The 20,743-nt window shown below is 39.6% G+C and overlaps 1 protein-coding gene across 2 annotated transcripts in view; it reads right to left on the bottom strand.

Moving 5' to 3' along the window:
• The window catches only part of pdzd2 (PDZ domain containing 2), a 284,865-nt gene that overhangs the window by 50,071 nt on the left and 214,051 nt on the right, over positions 1-20,743 (bottom strand). Inside the window, exons 14-18 of one of the 2 annotated variants that reach the window (XM_069924184.1) lie at positions 15,994-16,081; positions 12,739-12,839; positions 4,161-4,329; positions 2,242-3,053; positions 1,788-1,932 (exon numbers count right to left, since the gene is read on the bottom strand). In XM_069924184.1, the coding sequence (XP_069780285.1) occupies positions 1,788-1,932; positions 2,242-3,053; positions 4,161-4,329; positions 12,739-12,839; positions 15,994-16,081 (1,315 nt within the window). The remainder of the gene's footprint in view (positions 1-1,787; positions 1,933-2,241; positions 3,054-4,160; positions 4,330-12,738; positions 12,840-15,993; positions 16,082-20,743) is intronic. The other variant, XM_069924185.1, reaches the window with a different exon arrangement.

Raw genomic sequence — 20,743 nt, 5'->3', positions numbered from 1 at the left:
GGAGGGTATGTGAGAAAAATGTCACCGGCCTGCCCACCGGTTTCAGCGTGGCACCCAGGAAGAAATTGGATGCATTTCTCTACTCCTGGAATGGGATGGATTCGTCGATGGCGTGCATCACCGCCTTGGCAATGGGGAAGGTCTAGATTTACATATCCTTATGTAGTATCTTTTTCTTCTACTGCTCAAGCAGGTCCTGCTTCTGGCAGGACAGTTCTTCTGCAGGTGCTTTGTCTGGCTGCAGTAATAGCACTTTGAGTGCTCAGCGATAATGGCTGTTGTGTGGGACCCCGCATCCCAAGATGGCAGCACCTGTGGTCCCCACATGGCGGCCGTGTTGCCGAAGGAATAAGCATCAGCGTTCTGTTGAGCCGTCACTAGAGCCTTGGTAAGATTGACCATATCCTGCAGGGTCAAATCGCCCTTCCCCAAGAGCTTTTGTCTGATATGATCAGACCTGAGACCGGCCACACAGGCGTCCCTGATTAGATCCTCCTGTGAGACAGCTGCCGTAACGTCGGAGCAGCCATAAACTCACCCCAGCTCTTGCAAGGCCTGAATTTATTTGTCAACTGACTTACCAGGTGCTTGTCAATGGTTTCCCAGGAGGTATCTGGCATAGATTACGTGCTTCGGGGCCCAATAATGCTTTTGCAGGGACCCAATGCCAGCAGAGTAAGTCTCACAGACTCTAATCATCTGGAAAATGCTGTGGCTGACCTGTGCAAACAGCAGGTCTATCGACTTCATTTTTAATGTCATGTCATTCATAAAGGAGTTCAGGCAGTCCAACCATTGATCGAATTTTATGGAGGCCTCTGGATCCTTAGGGTCAGTGTCCAACTTCTCTGCTTGAATAACCTTGTCCATGGCGTGTAGGTATAGCGATTATATTGTAGCGCTATCAATTAGACTCGACAGACCAGGTCAAGATTAATAGGCTTTAATCGCTATAACTCACAGACATATCTGTTGGCCCAGTTCCAAGGCAGTACTGAGGGAGGGGATTTGGTGGTACCACCTTTATTAGAAATCCCAAGGGGAGGAGATACTATATCAGGGGTGGGTCAACCAGTACAATGCATGTATTAGAGTGTTCCACCACAAAGACTTTTGAAACATGGTAGGCAGGAACAGGGTGGCAGGAAGGAGAGGAAGGTAGAAGACGGAAGCATTTGTTTTCATAACAACATCATTCTATTTTCACACAAGAGGCTGAATATTCCATGTTAGTTGATAATGTTAAATTTATTGGCAGACTTTTGAAAACAGAATGGTTTGAGACAAACATGGATTATGTCATGAGCAGGCTATAACAATGGAGTCATCCACAGACTGACTAAAATTAAGGAGATAAAGACATTAGCTGGCATTATAACATTAGTTTCATAAACATTATTATAGAAAGATAAGCAGAAAAGCATATTTGCAGCAGAGATTTAAGCTGTTCCGATACATTTCTTTATCAGCAGTTTGCCTATTTTCTATTTCTGACCCATAACAGCATACCAATAAATCACAAAGGTGGACATTAAAAATAGCACCAAGCATTTTTCTTCAGTAGCAATGCTGTTTGCATTAACCTGCCAAACAGAAGAGCAGTTTGATAAAACTACTGGGTGTATTCAAGATGCAATCACAAAACAGTCTAAATGGCTGCACTGAGTACATAGCATCCTTTCATGCATTTTGATTGTTTGTATTCACTTCTTCGTGAAGGTAGAATCCCTACGTGCAATAAAAATCACAGTTGCAAACTCATTCTATGCTGAAAGTTTTGAGCTCACCAGATACTGGTTTCCGGAATTCCAATGTGATGGAGGGTGGGAGGTCATTCATATAGTTGCAGGTCTCTTGGTAAGACATGTCACAGACTGACATGCTATTGATTGCAACAATCTCATCTCCAGGATTAAGCTTTTCCTTCGATTCCTAGCAAAAGTAACATCACAGTTATAAAAGTGTGACTGGTTCGTTACCCACGAAGTCTAGGCAGTAAATTGAGGTACAGGTACAGTGCAAATGGCTTGCCCGAAAAGCTCAACATCATGAACTTCAAAGCAGATCTTTGCTGGTTCAAATACATCAATCATCAGGCTCAGCGTCTGCTCAGCCGTGACTCTTACTGGTCACAAAAAACTTCCCTTTTGCAAATACAAGCAGAAAAATTTGAGCCCTGGGTAATGGTTATCTGGTTAAACTATAATCAATGACTCAAAAGTTTTGAACTTTTGCACTTACTCTCTCAGCAACTCCACCTGGTTGTAAACTGCTTATCAGGATTCTCAGTGGAGAGGCTTTAATTTCCAAATCCAGTCCAAATGATTCGGACTGTTTGCGCGAGAGTTGTATGGTTTCTGTTTGTTGAAGTTGTCCTGAGTCATCTGCAGTTTCAACCTTTTTGCTGTGGGGCAGTGGTCTTGCAGTGGGCTTGCTGGAGTGCAAATGATGCTCCTCATCCTTCTGCCGCAGAGGACTGTGTGGGCACTCGATGCTCAGCAAACTCTTTACTCTAGTGACAGCTTTGTGTTCAAGTTTGGGTGAGCGTTTGGACTCCAGCTGACTCTCTTTCACACTGAGGTTGCTGGGGTTAGTTTCAGTAGAGCTGGAAGATTCAAAGAATTTAAGTGGCATGAAGGGCGAGTCCACCATCTGCTCCATCGAGCTGTCCTCTGATTCCAGTGAGCTGCCATAGATTGATGTGGCACATTCACTGTTGATATTCCTCTGTAATTCACCATCTTGGCTTACATCATCAACTTCAGCAGAAGAGGTGGCACTGACGATGCCTGAATTTTCTGGAGGTATCTTCCGTGCTGCATTCCTTTGCCTTTGTGACTGCATGAAGTGAACATTTCCTTCAGGCTTCACTAAGTCCTCTTCATCACTGATGTCATCGTAGCAAACGATCCTCTTTTGCCTTAGAAGGGGGCTGCGGATTGATTTGGGACTCCCAGTCAGGCTAGTCTGACGAACAGCTTCCACCTGTTTGTTGAGAGGTGCAGCAACCTTCCCTCCGCTGAGATTGACAGAGGCCTCTACTGGGTTGGGCACTGGAAAAAGATTCGTAATTTTTTTACGGTTATTTTCATTGAAAATCCCTCACAGGTTTTTCTCATAAACAGAAATGAACCAAAGAAAATACCCAACCCCCTCAGCCACTCCAGTTTGAGGCAACCTGTGACTGAATTCCAACTTTCTGTACACCTCCAGAAAACTGATTTATTTACTGACTAAGTCTTACTCTGCCCTTGTAGAGAAGCCACACAAGACTAAGGACAACATTAGAATTACACTAGATTTTACATGGCATCTATGCATACTAAATCGGTACCCTCTGGGGACATAAATCAAGAAAATTGGCCCTATTTACTTTATCCATATTTTCTCGCTCTTTCTCACTGCTCTCAACAATGGCATCAGGACCATGAACATAAACATTCCATTGGTTCTTTTCCCTTTGTTCCACATACCCCACACATCCCCACATCTTTTCAGCTCTCTGTAGGCAAATAAAAAATGCAGAAAATTATTTGAAAATCATATAACTCTTATGGCAATAGACGGAGCCTTTTGACCCATTAAGTCGATCTTCTCAGTCCCATTTCAAAGGAGAAAAGAGAAAACATTTGAAATGCAAAGGAATACCATTGACTTTTTATTCATTTTATATTGATATGGAAAGAGGTCATTCAGCCCATCAAAGCTCTCATAAGATTTCCATCAATCCCATTCTCCTACTTATTCTCTCTGTAACTTATTCTTTCATACATACACATCAATAGCCCTCAACTCTCCCACCATGCACCTACACTAGGGGTGTAGGAGAGTTATAATAGCTAACATGTGATGGTGAAACTCAGCAGGTCACACAGTATCTATACGAAGTAAATGCTAACCAGCATTTCGGGCCTGAGCCCTTCATCAAGGTATATCTCAAGGCTCAGGCCTGAAAGGTTGGTAACCCTTAATTTTTTATAAATGCTGCTGGAATTACACACAATATTCCAAGTGTGGCCTGACCAAAGTTTTAAATTGCAATGATCTCATGCTCATGAGGTAGGCAGTGATGTGAAGTAGCCAGTAACCAGTGAAGCTGGTTCCAATTATCTGTTTCCAATGTGGTGTTAAGAAACAAACTAAGTTAAAATAAGTCAAACCTGGATTTAGAGAAGTGTCAACACCATCTCCCAAGGAGTGGTTTATGTTTTCTTGTCTCAGTTGTTCATCATCAAAAACTGTTGCCATTGATTCTGAGAATGACGACCGTCTGGGTACATCATTGGAAAAGTACTGGGAAAGTTCTGTTTCGGAACTCAGGGATCCCTGCTGAAAGGAAATAGAACTACATAGAATTTCATGCGATATAAACAAGCTATTTAATCAACCAGTCATAATCCACACTAGGCTCTTCCTGTTATGTTTCAATTGATTTAATCAATACCAGTGTAGCTTGAGTCTGACATTAATCACTAGGAAGCAATGCTTTGATCATAACTTGCGCAGAGTACTTTAATATTATCAGAAATTTTACTGAGGAAAAAAGTATAGTACCTTTTGCTTTTTATTAATTACTATGAAATTAAATTATTGGGAAGTTTCATAAAAAGGGTTATGGGAATGAAGTTGGGAAAGATTAGATAGTTGTCGAGTAGGTTTGCAGAGGTCAGCAGAACATTGTGGGCTGAAGAAGCCTGTATTGTACTGTTCTGTTCTATGTTTGTATTCTATGTTCTGTTCTAAAAATCAAGTCACCCAAATTGAGAACATTTGTTCAGTGGCACTGATGTGCCAAACTTCATTTACATTTTGAATGTGATTTTATCTTTTCTCTTTTATGGTAGATGGCTACTTGTCCCAATGTCTTTGTGCCAGCCTGTTGAAACAACTATTCACTCCCCTGCAATTTTCTCATAGACCTGCAGATTTTTCATTTTTAAATATATATCCAATTCCCTTGCAAAACAGACTATTAAATGGGGAGACACAGGAGACTGCAGAAAATGGGATCTGGAGAAACACTGCAGGTTAAGCATCAACCTTCCTGATGAAGGGTTTTGACCCAAAACGTCGACCATTGCTTCTCCACCCCACCCCCCCCCCCCACCCACCCACCCACTACCACCCCACTGTTGCTGCTTGACAGGCTGAGTTTTACCAGTCGTTTTTAAACTGTGAAGTATATTCAGCTATCTTCCTCAGGTTTTGCATTCCAGATCATACAGTAACTTATATTTAAATGTAAAAAGCAATTTCTTATGGTTAAAATACAGAATAAAGCAACTCATAAAAATCAAAATTTCAGAGTTTAGACTTTTAAAAGTGTATTTTCACTTCTAAAATGGATTTATTTATTAAAAAGTGAAACATGCTAAAATTCAGCAATGATGGAATATTTGAATATTAGGTGTTCATGAAATAGTTTGACAAGTGACTCTCACCAAATTTGTTTACTTTCCATTGTTCCAAATTTTGTCCTCATTTCTTCTGTTGCCAACAGCACATCAGACTATTGAACTGCACTGAACAGAGAGATGTTGCTACTTCCATGGGAGCCTGATTTGGTTTTCCCTTCCTGGTCAGTCGTGATTTCCTGCTACTCAGCTGTGATTTAAAACCTCAGGAGAACCTTCCATGGCCTCACTCAGGATGGCTCATTAAACAAAAGTGCTGCATCTCTTTTAAAAAACACAATAACATTCATTTTCAATCTACTTACTTTAAATACAGGTGTGAGAAAGATGGAGTCAGAGTCATTTGGTGGGGAACAAGCCCTTTCTCCCAATTAATAGGAAACAAAAAGAGAATGAATTTCTAAAGACCAACTAATCCAACAGACGGTACCCCAGTTACTCCAGTATTACTCCTTCTTAGGTTCACAATAGCTCAACAAGATTTTGTTCACAGAGGCACTGCAACTTATCCGGCTTCTCATTCTCCTGCACTTCCTCTTCCACCCCTACCACCGAGGTCCAGCATTCCAACTGAGTTCAACATGGCACTATGCTTGCACTGCTTTGAAGTCAGTCATCTTCTTCCACCTACTCATTCAACTCTTGGCACTCCTCATCTCATCCTTGATTGAACAAAGGCAAGTCACATTGATCTAAAGTAAAATGCTGTGAGGGCTGGAAACCCGATAAGAAATGAGAAAATAATTTGAAATGCAGAAAATCTACAGTGCAGAGAGAAAGTAATAGAATTAACATTTCAGGTTGATGAGAAGAATTAGGTGATCAAATATTTTAATTTTATTGCCAATGATGCGCCCAATAGCACCCAATTAATGATGCAGTCTTTCATGGCTTGGTTCAGCATCATGCTGAAGAAGATTGAAAAGAGGGTTGGTGCGAGAACACAGCCTTGCTTCACGCCATTGTTAATTGAGAAGGGTTCAGAGAGCTCATTGCTGTATCTGACCCGACCTTGTTGGTTTTCGTGCAGTTGGATAATCATGTTGAGGAACTTTGGGGGACATCCGATGCGCTCTAGTATTTGCCAAAGCCCTTTCCTGCTCACGGTGTCGAAGGCTTTGGTGAGGTCAACAAAAACAAAGGTGATGTAGAGTCCTTTGTTTTGTTCTCTGCACTTTTCTTGGAGCTGTCTGAGGGCAAAGACCATGTCAGTAGTTCCTCTGTTTGCGCGAAAGCCGCACTGTGATTCTGGGAGAATATTCTCGGCGACACTAGGTATTATTCTATTTAGTAGAATCCTAGCGAAGATTTTGCCTGCAATGGAGAGCAACGTGATTCCCCTGTAGTTTGAGCAGTCTGATTTCTCGCCTTTGTTTTTGTACAGGGTGATGATGGTGGCATCACGAAGATCCTGAGGCAGTTTACCTTGGTCCCAACAAAGCTTGAAAAACTCATGCAGTAACAAGCCTGCAGCTGACGTGGACTTTTTACCCCCTCCATAAATCTTCGTCCGCGAAGCCAAGCCAAAGAAAGAAAAGAATGATGCAGTACAATAAAAGGCCTATCCGGCCCAATAGTACCCAATTAACCTCACAACCAGCCTCGAACATTTTGGAGGATGGGAGGAAACCAGATCACCCGGAGAAAACGCATGCTGGTCATTGGGGGAATGTACAAACTCCTGACAGACAGTAACAATTTCGACCCAGGTCATTGGCACTGCAATAGCATTGTGCTAACCATGCCATATAGGTTTCAAGATATGGTGAAAAGTGCGAAGAGAGAACAAATGGGAAAACTATTAGAGTGAAAAAGAGGGGAGGTGAAATGACAAAAGTGTGGTAAGAAATGGAAGGTTGGTTGCGAGGGGGTGTAAATTGGAGAAGCAGGATCAGAATGAGAAGGGAAAACACTTTGATGTGGAGAAAATAGAGATACTCATTGTGCGGAATTACCAAGTCTGAAGTCTGTAATTAATCCAGCAACATTAATATCAATTAATGTTGAAAGATATTTCCCAAAGAGGTCTAAGAAAGTATAAAGTACAGAGAGAAAGTAGAATGTCAGGAAGAGTAAGATGCCTTTACTGAGATAAATTTTGGGAAACTTTTCAAAGTTTGGAGGGGACAAGGATTTGCAAAGAGTAGAAATGCAGCCAACAAAAGTTGGTAGACTGAAAACTCAAGTGCTGAGGTGGATTTTGTTGAAGGGTAAATTGGTTCACTGAGTCAAATGCAGTGAAACTATGATAAAGTCAGAAACCAAAATCCGCAGACCAGATCAAGGAATTTCAAGAGAGGGGGCAGAGCAAATTCAGCTCCACGACTTCTATACTTGTCTCTCTACATCCTGGTTCATTTTAAAATTTAGACATATACAGTAGAAGGGTAACAGGCCCTTCCAGCGCACAAATCTGTGTTGTCAAAATACCCCAATTAATCTACAACCCCCTTACATTTTAAAACGTGGAAGGAAACCGCAGTGCCCTGAGGAAACCAATGCAGACACAGGGAGAATGTACAAACTCCTTTTATTCAGTGCTGGATTCAAATCCGGGTTGCTGGTGCCGTAATAGCACTGTGCTAACTAGTACACTAACTTTGCTACCCTTAACTACATTTTTGTTATTGTGTGATGGGAAGGTCGAGAGTTTTCAAACTTAACTGTTGCAGACATGAGCCCTGTTACACCTATTGGCATTCCCAGGAAATTTCTGGAATATACGTAGGGAGACAGACCTATCCTGAGCCTGGGAATTGGGTGTTGTCAGAGCAGAAAACCAACAAAACAATCCATTTATGTTTAATGTAGCCAAATAAAACTCTTCATCTGTAATCCATAAAGAACTACCTGTATGGTTTATGAGTGTTGAACTATTGTGTTAATCACCTAAAACACTGATATTATTTGTTGGCACTATTTGATGTACCTTTGGTTTATGATCTTTGGACAATTTTCTACAGAATTGTACCAACCTTTTCAAGGTAATATTTGAATTAAATGCAAATTTATTGACTGATAAGCAAGCTTGAAGGGATTACTGACATAATAAAAAGGAGCAAAGAGATCAAAAGCTCCCCTCACCCACCATTGTTTACCTTCAATTCGTTAGGAATTTTGGTGTCTTCAGAACATTAATAATTGTCGGGACAACAAACCTGGTAATTATGACACCTCTGTACCTAGGCCTGAACATCTGCTGCGGGCATCTTGCTCTCTGTTGTTTTGGGATTGCACAAGTTCATCACATGTGAACTTCCTCAATTAATTCAGGGACAAGCCCTGAATTCATTGGACTTGATAATTCATGGCAGTGCGCAGTTTAGCTGAATGGGGCTGAACAAATGGGAAAAGCTTAAATTCTATAAAATGCCAAGATGTGATTTTTTTTTTCCCCTAATTTGGATGGCACAGTTAGCGTAATCCTCTTACAATGCCAGCAACTCAAATTCAAATCCAGGGCTGCCTGCAATAAGTTTGTACATTTTCAGTGTGACCATCCAGATTTCCTCTAGGTGCTCCAATTTCCTCCCATGTTCCAAAGGTGTATGGGGATAATAGGTGAATTGGTCATATTTAGTGTATTTTGGCAGAGCAAGCTTGTGACTGGAAAAGCCTGTTACCATGTTGTAGCTCTAATTTAAAAACTTCCATATGTGGCCACTGGTCAGGTAAATCTTAAGGTGGGAATCTTTGAAAACGGCCTCTAACAGTCTGAAGGAAGAAAGAGAATGGAGATTGGATGTTGGGGGAGGGTGGGGTAGTTGGTGTGGGGCATAGTGTTCAGTTAAACCATAAGGGAAGTTGAAGATTTCTTTGAGGTGTAGGGTGGGAATTGCACTCTTTTTTTCTCCAGGTCCTCAAGGACGTGTATAAAAGTCAATTATAATCCTCACCTGGCAGCTCTCATCTCCCAATTTCACTATTCATTGTCAGAATATCCTGAGGCATGGGAAACTGCCACAGCAATGATTCCCTTGAAGGTTTGTTACTGTGATTGCCAGTCAGATTGAGGGAATTGGATGTTCACATGTCAATTAAGTCCAGGAACCTCATGTCCAAAGTGACTAGGATTGATTTCATGCATATAATCATATAATTTGTATATAATTATCTTCCACTTGATACATGGCACAATTCTATTTTAGGCAATGGTAGCTGTGTCTACAAGCAGAGACTAATATTACTTTATAAGCACAAAAGCAATGTTTTTGAATGGAACACATTGGGCGCATTGTCCCAGCATGCCTGAATCAGGTACAACACAAATCCCCGCTTGAACACAAGGTCTTGATTCTCCTTTTTAGCAATGGGCTTTAACTTTAATCGCTGTGGTCCTCCAACTTGTTTGTGAGAACCAAATCATTTCATATATCAGGCTATTCATTTCTATTAGATAGGGAAAAGTGTATGCTATGGTTTCCTAGCCACTTACATGTGCCATTTCACGGTCTTTTTTCCAGCAGCAGAGAAAAGGCTTTCATCCTGTTTAATCATATGTAAATGGAGTTTTCAGGCAGAGCCTTGCTACCCAAGTCTGACAGGACTGGTCTGCATGTCACTTTTGGATTGGGTCAGGCGTTCATTCTTATAAAGCACTTCAATTCAGTTCAATCTCAGAACTTGTTTAGGGCAGGATGACTTGGAATTATAAATATGTGCGCCCATTGTTTTTGATCGATATTTAGTAAACAAACAGAACAAGAGCAAGTATGGGGTTTTTATGGTGATGGTGCAGGTCACATAAGGAAAAATTGTAAGAATTTGGGCTGAAGTCCAGTTTGAATTGTCTGTGGTTCGTTGGATTAAGGTCAGTTTTATCTTCAAAATGAGAGGTAGAAGAAGAATGTTTTAAACTACCAGTTAACTGCTCTGTTCCTTTTCTCATTTTAATATTTAAAAACTAATGTAACCTGACTAACGTATCACAGGACTAAAAATGGGGGTTTTAGGTGCAGCCATTTGAAAAAAATAATTTACTAAAATCTTACCATTAAACATTTATGAATTAGAGTGCCTATTTTTAATGCTAAGATATTTATATATATATATATATATATATATTCAATAAAACTTGCAATGTTTATAGCAATATATAAATCACAATGGCAGGTATTAAACAGGGTCCTTGATACAATTCTTTTTGAATAGCCATCAAATAGTAGTGTTCAAAGCGAAAAATGTTACTGCCTGGAAAAATAGAGAAAAGTCTTATCCAGCATTATTTTTAGTGGTTGATTTAATGTAAATTTTATTAAAACCAAAGCAAAAGGTCTGAAAAATATATCATAATGCTCTATATTTGTTCCAATGATTTGAGTCTCAATTTCCCTTGTACTCAACTTGTTTATTAACTTGTTCTGGTTACCCACTGACACATGTTGTCAAAAGGACAATTTCTTCTGAGGCTGATTAATAGGTGGTGGCATTTTTCAGTGGGCAAATGTTGCTAGCCATGAAGAATAATGTCTCTGCAGATTATATTTCAACCCTCCAGTTACTGTGTTCAATACAGTAACTAACAGTTAGCTAATTCAATACAGACAAGATAGAAACCTATAATACTTCCTTGTTTTAATAGCTTAGATCCAAACACCAATAAGCTATGTGCATTTGTTTTAAGACCAATGTTTTTTAAATACTTAAAAAGAGTCATGAGAAGAATGGAAGTCTCAGTGTACTTAAGTGGGACTAATTTCACTGGACAACAAAGATCTTGCTTCTTGAACATGTTTGGGTGTATTTTATTGATTTTGGGCCGCTGATCATGAAAATTCCCTTAAAATTTATTAGAGATAACAAATTTTTGTGATTTCCTGTCATATTTTAAGTCTACTTCAGGCATACAAAACTCATGAAGGGCAACATGTCACTGAAAATTCATTTTCCACATTTGCACTTGGATTTCTTCCCTGCTGATCTTGGTGCGGTCAGTCATAAACATGGTTAAAGGTTTTACCAGGACATGGTAATCATGGAAAAGTGGTAACAGGGCAACTGAAAACCATCAATGCTGGCTGACTCCCAGATGGCATGGTTAGTGTAGTGGTTAGCGCAATGCTATTACAGCACCAGCGATTGGAACCAGGAATTGAATCCTGCACTGTCTTTAAGGAGTTGTACTTTCTCCCCGTGTCTGCATGGGTTTTCTCCAGGGTTTCCTCCCACCTTTCAAAACATAGTTAGGGGTCGCAAGTCAATTGGGTGCAAATGGGCAACACGGGGTCATGGCCGAAAGGGCCTGTCTAAATTTTTAAAAAATGTAAAAATTAAATTTAAATTTAAAAATTGCTGACACAAGAGGCATCAGATGCTGAGTACAAATGAATATCAGCAGCCAAGCATTTTTAGATCAGTTGAACTAACACAACGTGTTAAGCATCATTATGCAATTAAACATGCTGAATACAATAAAAGTTAATTTAATGTTTCTCCAACTTCCTACATGATGGAGCAAATCTGAAATTATTTTTCTGTTCCTCTTGAAGTTGTCGATCATAATCCACATTTATTTTTCAGGAAGCAAACTCTTTGAAAAAATTTGTTGTCCAGTGTTTTCATAACCAGAGTACATCTTGTACTCGTTGCTCTACTAAGTTTGTCGCTGCAAGTGAATGGGGACAAACATCAACCTCAACCAGAGTATACACTTACAGGACAATGGGAGATTACTAGAACAATACTAATAGTCTCCAAGAAAAATGAGAGACAAAAAACTAAAATCCTCAAATTCAAAAAGGGCATACAAATAAAGGCAAATGACAAGGTGCAGAAAACTGCCATGTGCAATTTTAATCATGAGATGAATATTTTTATTTTGCCTATCAATAGTAAAATAATTGGGCACAGTGCAAAAATAAATGACTGCTTTTTGACTATAATCTCCGGGAAAAAAAGAGTTTTTACATTTTAATATAAAAATGCCTTGATTGTTAAGATTTCCTCAGCTACTGAATTATTTGAGGCGATTTATAGATTTGATTCTGAATTGGGCTGCTGTAATATTATTTCTTCTTCACACACCACTGATAGAAACTGTGAATAAGGTTGATACAATAAATATATGCAAACAACATCAAAAACAATGCTGGAGGCAGCATCCATAGAAAGAGAAACAGGGTTAGAATTTCAGCTTGTAGTCTGTTTCTCAGAACAGATTATCCACAACTCAGCAAGAAGATAAGTGACTTTTGCAGAATAATCATAAATGGGGCTTTAAAGTGAAGAGATTTTGTAAAAATGCAGTCTAACAGAAGGAAAGCACATTAATATAATGATCACCTCATTTTATCCCCATCAAACTGTAAAAAATGATCCTGCTTACACGGCTTGCTGGTTCCAGAAAGCGCTTCATTGTCCAACTGAGAGATGATCCATCAGCCTGCTTGGATTTTACACTTGGTGATGGACTCTTTGATAACAATCCTGTAGGAAAAGGACATTTCAATGAACTCCACAGATGTATCCTCCATAAATATCTTGTACAAGCTAAAGATCCTGGTATTCTGTCCATCCCTCTGCAATTGGATCCTCGACTTCCTGATTGGTAGACTGCAATAAGTGTAACATCACCTCCTCCATGTTGACCATTAGCACAGAGTCACCCCAAGGCTGCGAGCTTAGTTCCCCCACTCTGTTCAATACACAAAAATGCTGGAAAAACTCAGCAGAGCATTTTGTGTATTTATATTTGACCCCAGCATCTGAAGAGTTTCTTGTTCAACCCCCTACTCTATTCCTTGTATGCCCATGACTGGGCAGCCAAGATCAGCACCAACTCAATCTACAAATTTGTTGATGATAACACAGTTATTGTCTGAATAACTGGAATTGATGAATCAGAATACAGCTGGAGATCATGAATATGGATGGATGGTGCCAGAACAACAAACGTGCTCTCCAAGTCACCAAGACTAAGGAGCTTATTGTTAATTTAGGAAGGAGTGGTCGAGGGACCAGGTACCTGTCCAAATCGAGGCAAAAGAGGAGTCAGAACAAAGTTTGTGGGAGTTGATATATCAGAAAGCTTTTCCTAGATCGAGCATATTGAGGCAGCTAGAAAGAAGGCACAGTGGTGCCTCTACTCTAAATAATCTGAGCAAATTTGGCATGTCATCGGATACTCTATCAAACTTCTACAGGTGCACGGTGGAAAGTATACTGTTTAGTTGCATCACAGCCGAGTTTGCAATACAGGTGCCCAGGAATGCAGAAGGTAGAAAACCTAGCCAGGTCTATCATAGGCTCTGACCTCCTATTCATTGCAGACATCAATGTGAGGCATTGCCTCAAGGAAGCAGCAACATCATAATCACCCTGCTTTCAGACTGCTACCAGCCTGGAACCCAAATAATGTGATCCCCAACATTCACCTGTTATCCTCTATGCACCACAAACACCCCCTCCCCTCCACAGCACGAATCCCCCCAGCGTTCTTCAGAGTTTGCACCAGCCCTCCTGAGCCTTAAGTAATTCTACGGCAGCCCCTTGCTCCTTTGAGCACTTACCTACTTTCTAGCTTGCTTTCCTTACCTGGTCCCAGCCAGTCTTATTTACTGTCAACATCCCTACCTCTTCACCCACCTACCTACTTGTACTAAATGGCAATATTTTGTTGCCCTTGGACTTTACCTACTGCCAAAGTTTGTAAGTGTGAGTCTAACACAGAAACTCTCATTGGAGTGAACCAGAGTTTCTTCCACTGAGCATCACTAAGGTAGAGTGTATGCCATTGTTGTAATTATACTCAAACTCATTGAAATTGGGTCTTAAGAATGGTTTATACGATAAAGAGAGTCGAAGCCAAAAATCCATTTGAAATTTTTTTGGATAGAAGGAATAGCTTGGGATCAAAGGAATAACAAACATTACAAATTTCCAGTTAAAGTGACAGTTGCAAATCAAAAAAATTTCTCTAAATGTCAACTTTATAAAACTGTGTTCAGTAAATACTCAAAAGTGACAACTCCTATTGGCCTTAATTCAGGACTGAGTTTATCTACAATGCAGTAAATTGGGAAGAGAACATTTATTTGCAACTTGCTTAGATATGAAAACTCACATTTATTAAATAATAATTGGTCAGAGTGAACTGTAGTGATATTGTCACATGTTATATTAGAAGCTATGCAGAAACACGAGATACATTTACATTTAAAGCCAGTATTATGAACAATTTGCATTCCGACATATAATTATCTTAAATGGTTGACGTGTTTAATTGTATCCAGCAATGCAATCACAACAAAGTAATCCACCAGGGACGTAACGCGCCTCTATTGTCATTCAATGCCTCAGAAAATGACTTGGGACCACAAAAACATGTATTTTCTGTACTTTCTTCTTTACTACAGGCTCTTTGCAGCCTACACAAAATACAGTAATAACTGATACTCAATACATTTCCTCAAAGTTGCTGAAGCAAATAAAGATAAAATAATAAATATAAAAGTATTTTATCACTGACTGACACTAGAATCATAGAATTATAGAAAGAAGAAGGTCATTTGGCCCTTTGATCCTGCACTGCCAATCAATATGATCATGGCTGATCATACAAATTCAGGACCTTCTTCATGCCTTCTCTCCTTTCCCCTTGACCCCTTTAGTCACATCCAACTCTTTTTTGAACATATAGTGAACTGGTCTCAACACCTTCTGTGGTAGGGAGTTCCGCAAGTTCACAACTCTCAGAGTGATGAAGTTTCTTCTCACCTCAGTACTAAATGCACCCCCCCTCCCTCCACCCTACCCAGACTGAGATCCCATCTTCTGGAATCCAACAGTGGGAACTTTTTTTCCTGCATTTAATCTCTGTAGTCATGTCAGAATTTTATGTGTTTCAATGTGATCCTCTCTCATTCTTCTAAATTCCAATGAAATAAAATCTTTAGTCTATCCAAACTTTCTTCATATAGCAGTCCTGCCATCCCAGGAATCAGTCTGTGAACTTTTGCCACACTCCCCCAATGGCAAGAATATCAAAATTGTACTGAATACTGAATACTCAAGGTGTGTCCTCATTGAGACCTTATACAACTGAGCTCCCTACTTCTATATTCACAACTTCTCACAGTAAAGGCCAACATGGTATTTATTTTAACTGTACAAAAGCTAATTACTAGAGGATGTTAGCTGTCAACTAATGATGCAAATGGAATGCCTTTGGATATAGGGCAAGACAACAACTCACAAGACAGGAGCTGAGGTCTGGAGCATCATTCTTGCTCTTCCTGACTCCAGAAAAATCACTTTATACATTTATTTTTGTCCACATCAATGACACTAGGTAAACCACATTGTTCTCCCAAAAGGCACTCCACAGCACACCAAACAGGTATTCAACTTTAGCCCCCTTCCAGAATGACTTTTCACCTCAGACCAAGAAAACAAGACTATCATATTTTTTCATGTAATTTTCAGCAATTTTACCCAGCACCAGTTGGAGTGAGGATCTCATCTGGAAGTCAGAAAAGAAAAATATATCTTTCTCAGTTTCCCTAAACATTTAAATATTTCATCAAAGGGCATCAATTTGAGAAAAGAAGGAAATGGAAATGCTGGAAGGACTTGCTGGTACCTGGGGTGTGTGAGGATTGGCCATCTTTGCTTATGCTGTCCCGATGAGTTGAACGGGAAATAACTTCATCCATTTCCTGTTCTGAAACCTGTATTGAACAACAGAGTGAATAAACAAGGTCCAGAGAAACACTGTTTTGTCAAGTTGTACGTGTACAGTCAGATGGTAATAAACTTGAACAATTTTGCAAATTGTCCATTTCAGTACTGCAATATAAAATAAATTACTGACCAGATACGCAAGAATTCCCTATAGAATTAACACACTCCTATGGACTGGGGTATAACCACTGCATACAAAGCGTTCACTGCATATCTTGGTACAGATTTTGAAAAGTTAATTTCCACCTGGAACTTCATGTACAGTTGGGTTCCAGTAGTTTATTTAATGTAAGAATTCAAATTTATAGGACAATATACGTAAACTCTATTCACAAAAATACATACACCTAATGATTTCATATCAAAGTGACGAAGATTACTGAAATTCAATACCTTCTGCAATTGGATCATTCATTCATGGAGCAATTTTATAGCAATTTGGACCATAAGGCCATAAGATATAAGAGCACAATTAGGCCATTCAGCCCATCGAGACTTTTTCCATTTGAATAATGACTGGTGTACTTTTCCTTCTCCCTGTATACTTTGACATTCTTAGTAATCAAGAACCCATCATCCTCCATTTTAGATATACCCAATGAACATAAGTATTTAACAGTCAAAAAGTACTATTAAATAGTGTGAGATTATATTAAATTATATTCAGAAAGTTCTCACGTGTTTTTAATACAAGAAGCATAAAAAGTTAATAGGTAGATGCAATTAGTAAATCCCGTGCAGGTCTCCATTGCTAGTGGATGTAATGCAGAGCAACTTTGACAAGGCTTTGATGAGACCATACCTGCACCCAGTTCTGGTCTCCTCCTTCTACTCCTTAGAAGCAGTATTTCAGTTGTTTACTGCATTGATTCCTGATATAAAAAGGGTTATCTTATGGGGAAAAAGGTAAAGGTTCCATTCTTGTCATGCAATACTGCATTTAGAAGGTAACATACCCTAAGGCAGACAGAGAGTCGCCACTTTATCTACCACCCCTTGCAGAAACTTACAGCACCTGGTGTTCCTAAATAGTCTCCCTTCCAAGTACTGACCAGGCCAGAGCCTGCTTAGCTTCTGAGATCAGACAATCTCAGGCTTATATAGGCTATTAGGTTTCTGAAAAGGGTGAGCACAATTGGCTAAACTCTCTGGACTTTAGAAGAATCAGAGGTAACCTCACAGAAGTATAAAGGATCTGAGGAAGCTTAACAACGTTGATGTCTGTGTATGCTCCCTTAGTGGGAGAGTCTGGAAATAAGGGATATTGTTACAAGATAAGGAGACCACTATGACAAAGGAGATGTTGAGGTGGACTACTATATTCAAACATGATGGAGAAATGCAACATCCATATCCTTGTTGATAGGGTGTAACCTTGCTGCATCAACTAATAAGCACATTTAGAGGCAAGAGTACAGGGCAAGTGAATCTAGATTTATGAAGGAAATGTTAGCAATGGCACACCCTTAGAAAATGGAGGTGTTATGAGATAACCTTAAGATTGATCCTGTGTCCAGAAGAGGTGAGGATTGGCACTGCTGACAGATGTTTTTGGACACAAATTCAATGGACCTGCTGAGGGAATAATGAAGGTTGCTTTACTACGACGCAAGCAGAACACATCAAGATTAAGGTTATTAATACAGCAGCATCCAAATAGGGATGGAATCCAAAAGGACCAGACCAGTCAGCCCAGAGTTGAGGAATGCATTCCTGGCAAAGAAATAGAAGGCTGAAAATACACGAACGGCTGGATAGTTAAGTGTAGGTTTAAAAATAATAGAAAAAAAAAGTAACAACTGAAAAGATCAGAGATTGAATTGCTACAACATAAACAGATCCAAGATACTGAGGCTTCTAAATGTTCCAAAAACATCTAGAAATTGTTTTGTTAAATTAATATGAAAATAATGTTGCACCAATGGTGCAAACTATGGGGAAACAAACCACATTTATAAAATGGCATATCAAAATTATTCAGTGATATTTCTGCAAAATAAACTTTATACAGTAGAAGTTCTAAAATCTGGACTGCTTGGGGAGGGGGTTGGTCCAGATTTTTGGATATTCTGGATTCTTGGGCAGTACTTTTAAAATTCAAATTTATTAGAAGAGATGAACAGGTCAATTTTGATAGTTTATTAACTAAACATTTTTCATATAAAATATGAAGTACGAATAAAATTCATTCATTTCCACATCTGCATATACATACATTCATCCACATATAAACCTGCTAAACTTTAAAATTTTGAGAGTTTTTGAAAAATCTGGATTCTCAGGTGGTCCAGATTTCTGGCACCTGGATTTTTGGACTTTTACTTTCATTCAAAATAGCTCAATATAATTTCATTTATGCATTCACTTTGTGTGAGCAATGTTGGCACTATTGTTCATTCCCAATTACCACTGCTGAGGAACAGTGTGGGCATGTCTCAAACCATTGTAGTCCTTGTAGTGGGGCTATGCTCATAATTTAATCAGGTAGGGGTTTTCTGAATTTTGGCCCAGTAACAAGGAAAGATTGACAATCCATTTCTAAGGCAGAAAGGTACGTGACCTCATGGAAACTGGAAGGTGGTGGTGTTTCCATGTTAACCTACCTACCTGGATGGTAGAGCTAGCATGTGTAAGGTGAAACAATGGTAGGTTTTGTAGTCCTGCTGCAGGTGTAAATTGCAATTCTCGCCTTCTAATTCCGTGGAGCATTAAAAAGAATTTCCCCTCACAGGAGAAAAAAGGTCTGCTGCAATGGTTTACTCCCAAAAAGTCCAAATGTGGGAAAGGTGCACTGGAAATGTTATATGGATGTTAAGAAAATACCAGGCCTTAAGTAAGAAAAATACTAAATGGTATCTGCTATCAACTGACTGAGTTCAGCTAACCCATGACTCTGAGAAGCCCCACAGCAAACCTTGTGGTAGCATAACCGAAGCTGTAGGTTAATGTTTTCTCACTCTCACTTACTCACATCAATAGAATTTTACATGCGATCAATTCCCTTAATACTCTATAAACATCCATATTTTGATATCCAGTCTGGACACTACGGTCAATCAAACCTACACTAGGAACTTTGTCCAGACCCAGCTGTAAACTTGCAGTCATGGAGCTTCACAAACAGTCTTTATGTAAAGCATGAAAACTGAACATTATACTATTTTATGCACCTGCTTAATGAAGTGTGAGAAATTCATGACTAATTATACAGTGCTTGAGCCGTCCATTATGCTTTGTGATACAAACAGTTACATGCTTATTTTCCCTCACACTTTGTTTGGGGGTTGGGGGTTAATAATATTTTAAAATGTGGAACAGCACACTTGGCCTCCTTGGATTCTGTCATTATGATGCCAGTTTTTCTAGACTGGGAGAATGTTTCCCATTTATCATGAGAGGTATGTTTAATAATCAGATTTTAAATACATTACTGTCTCGCTTTAGCTATTTCCTCTCAGCCAGGCATTTGGGATTCTGCTCAGTAAAGACTGCCAGAAATTACACAAGACCAAGTGCACTTAGAAGTTCCTATCAATGCTGTCAAAAATAACTCAACATCTACTGCTTCATTCTCAGGAAGTGAAAAGGCGGCAGCTTTCCTTTTTCAATTGCGGGTGAAAGGCCATTTAACCAACTATTAAAGCAGGGGTGGGTGACCTGCGGCCTGTGGGCCATATCCGCCCTGCGATCCAAATTTACCGGGCCCACCACAGAATGCAAAAGTATCAGGTGCATCTGGCCCACCAATACAAGTACAAGTTTACTTACCATCTGTTTGGGCAATGTCCAATCATTACCCCCCACCCTCACCCTGTCAGTGCCGCCACCACCCCTCCATCATACAAAAAAACACACCTGTTTCTTTTACTCTCCATACATCCTTCCTCGCCCTACCGTACCATTCGCTCTCAACTATACAATGTCAGATACAACATGGTGGCCACCAAGGCTAGCTCTAGTGAGACATCCTTATCACCAATTACTTTGTGTGCATTTTAAAATTTTTAAAATTTCATCAGTGCGGCCTGCCGCTCAACTACTGACGCACCATCTGATCTACGCATGGTAAAAGGTTGCCCCCCCCCCCCCCCCCCCCACCGTTTTAAAGCCTTAAAGGATCAATCCATCAATAAAATTATTTACTTTCCTCTGGTATGATTACTTGATCCATGCTGCAAAACATTCTGTACAAAAACAATGTTACTCAGGTGCCCAATGACTATGGCTCATCTCTAGAGGAGGATAATTTCAGAATTATTTTCTAATAAGACTGTGTTGCTTTAGCATATATAGGATGGCTATTAACTTTGCAGAATTTCCATTGCAGAATTTATTACCTAGCATGGAGGCAGCTCATTCAATCTCGTAATGATAACTTAATTGCTTCTTTTCAACATCTTTATTTTTCTTCCATACTCTTACTCCTGAAGATGCTAACTATCTATGAAAGTTAAATTCCATAGGTTTGCATGATCCCATCCATGAATTTAGTGTGTGATGCCAGTTGATCAAAGTTTCTGTGGGGGAGCACTTTGGTAATAGCTATCGTAATTCTGTAAGTTTTAAGATAATCGTGAATGAGATAGTGCTGAATTGAGGAAAGCTAATTATAATAATATTAGGCAGGAGTTGGGGAGAGTAGATTGGGT

Source organism: Narcine bancroftii, chromosome 3, assembly GCF_036971445.1.
Source record: "Narcine bancroftii isolate sNarBan1 chromosome 3, sNarBan1.hap1, whole genome shotgun sequence".
NCBI lineage: Eukaryota > Metazoa > Chordata > Chondrichthyes > Torpediniformes > Narcinidae > Narcine > Narcine bancroftii.
The sequence above is the reverse complement of the archived record's forward strand: the minus strand, read 5'-3'. Positions and strand labels throughout refer to the sequence as shown.